Source organism: Austrofundulus limnaeus, unplaced genomic scaffold, assembly GCF_001266775.1.
Source record: "Austrofundulus limnaeus strain Quisiro unplaced genomic scaffold, Austrofundulus_limnaeus-1.0 Scaffold4452, whole genome shotgun sequence".
In the NCBI taxonomy this organism is placed as follows: Eukaryota; Metazoa; Chordata; class Actinopteri; order Cyprinodontiformes; family Rivulidae; genus Austrofundulus; species Austrofundulus limnaeus.
The window spans coordinates 1-1,644 of NW_013956854.1; the positions used below are offsets into that span (position 1 = coordinate 1).

The following is a 1,644-nucleotide window of genomic DNA, read 5'->3' on the forward strand; positions in this document are numbered from 1 at the left end:
TTACTGTTGTCTTCTATGCTTCAGATTGTAGTTAAAAGATGAATACACTTTTAAGACACACAGGAGGGTTTTAAGTGTGAAGGAGTTGGGATTTTCAATCACTTTCGTCACAAAAGCCTCCATTAAGGCATCAGGACAAAAGTTGACCTGCTCAAACGCAGCCAGGAAAAGGATCAACTAAAAACAAACAGGAACAAAGTTAAAGTTAGTTCATAAAAAATGTTAATTGTAGTAAAGCTTTATATTTAAAAACAAAGCAGTGTCACTGCACCTGTTTATTGGTCCACATGTCAATGGTGGAAGCAACATAGTCTGAAATACCAGTGAACAGATCTAAATCTCTGTAGTGAAGGGGCAAACAGGATTGTAGCACCAAGTACAGCTGGCTAAAAGTGATGGTATGAAGGTTTTCTACAGAAGACAAGCGTGAAAAGAACAATCTGAATGCTGAGGCATTTCTGCTCTGTTGCTGGTGAATTTCTGACAAGCTAGTTGAGTTTACCTGTGATTTTTTGACTGCAAACATGCAACAGTGGTTTGGAGTGGAAGTCCATTTCCGCCAAAACGGAGATCATGTGGACGGCATTAGGGACACTGAACTGGTCCGACATGGATAGGGCCTTTTTCTGAAACACATAAGTTACAAATCAGACAATGTGGAACAGGATCAAAACAGATCCTCTGGGAACAATAACAGAAACATGAAAACCAAACTGACCTCGAATTTCTGTTTAAGAGTTTTTGGGGCATCTTTTCCCAAAAGGCGCATTATAATCTGAATAGACATTATATTCTTCATACTAGGAAGGTGTTCCTCAACTATCAACCTAAAACACAACATTTACCATAACAAGAAGTTAGAAAGTTTCTGAATCAACTATTTCCATCTGATTGACACATTTCTGGTTCACTGATTTCATACTTCATCCCCTCCTTTAGTGCGTTCACATTTGGACTGTCCTCCATTTGAATCAGACTAGAAGCCAAGACAGACAGACTCTTTTCATCAAAGTCATTCAGGTTTTCCTGTTGGAAGACAAAATAATCAATTAGTCTAAATAAAGAATGTCTTTGTGTGTTTGTAGATGAACCTGAGCTGCCAACCTGACAAGTTCGAAGAAAAGTCTGGACAACGCGGCTACGATGAGGCACGCCCATATTGATCATACTCAAGAGGGAGTAAACAATGTCCTTGTTATACATGTATTGGACAGAGCTCATGGCTTTTTGCAGTAACTTCTCAAATTCTGGATGCTCAAACATCAGCTGCGACTCGTAGTGCAGCTGCTCGTGTGACATCATCTTCAAGGAGGACCACATGTAGGTCAGGCAGGCACTGATCTGCCACAATTGGAGCGTGTGCTTACAGGTGAGGTCCAGGACGTCTGATGGAGAGCGGCACTGCTGCAGGTGGCTCATGAAAGGGAAGCTTTTGTCTGAGGCCGTCCCATCAAGATGAACTTCAGCTGGAGATGATAGCTCCGCTGGTTGTGAAGAGAGGTGGCTGTTCTCTTCAGTTTCCTCATGATGATTCCCTCCCTGCGAGTGGAATCTTTCTGCACTGACAAGACTCCTGGAAAGACATTTCTGGTACTGCTTCGAGCCATAAAAGCACACAGGTCGATGAGTAGGAAAGTATGAGTC

General features: G+C 42.0%; 1 protein-coding gene across 1 annotated transcript; it reads right to left on the reverse strand.

Annotated features, from left to right (window-relative positions):
* Window positions 1-4: 4 nt before the first annotated feature.
* Window positions 5-1,644, reverse strand: LOC106512136 (FAST kinase domain-containing protein 2; the record flags this gene model as incomplete). Its single annotated transcript, XM_014000817.1, is given in 6 exon segments — window positions 5-177; window positions 272-411; window positions 503-626; window positions 719-827; window positions 923-1,026; window positions 1,105-1,644. Coding segments are annotated over 6 exon segments (1,190 nt in total), but the record flags the coding sequence as incomplete, so codon positions are not given.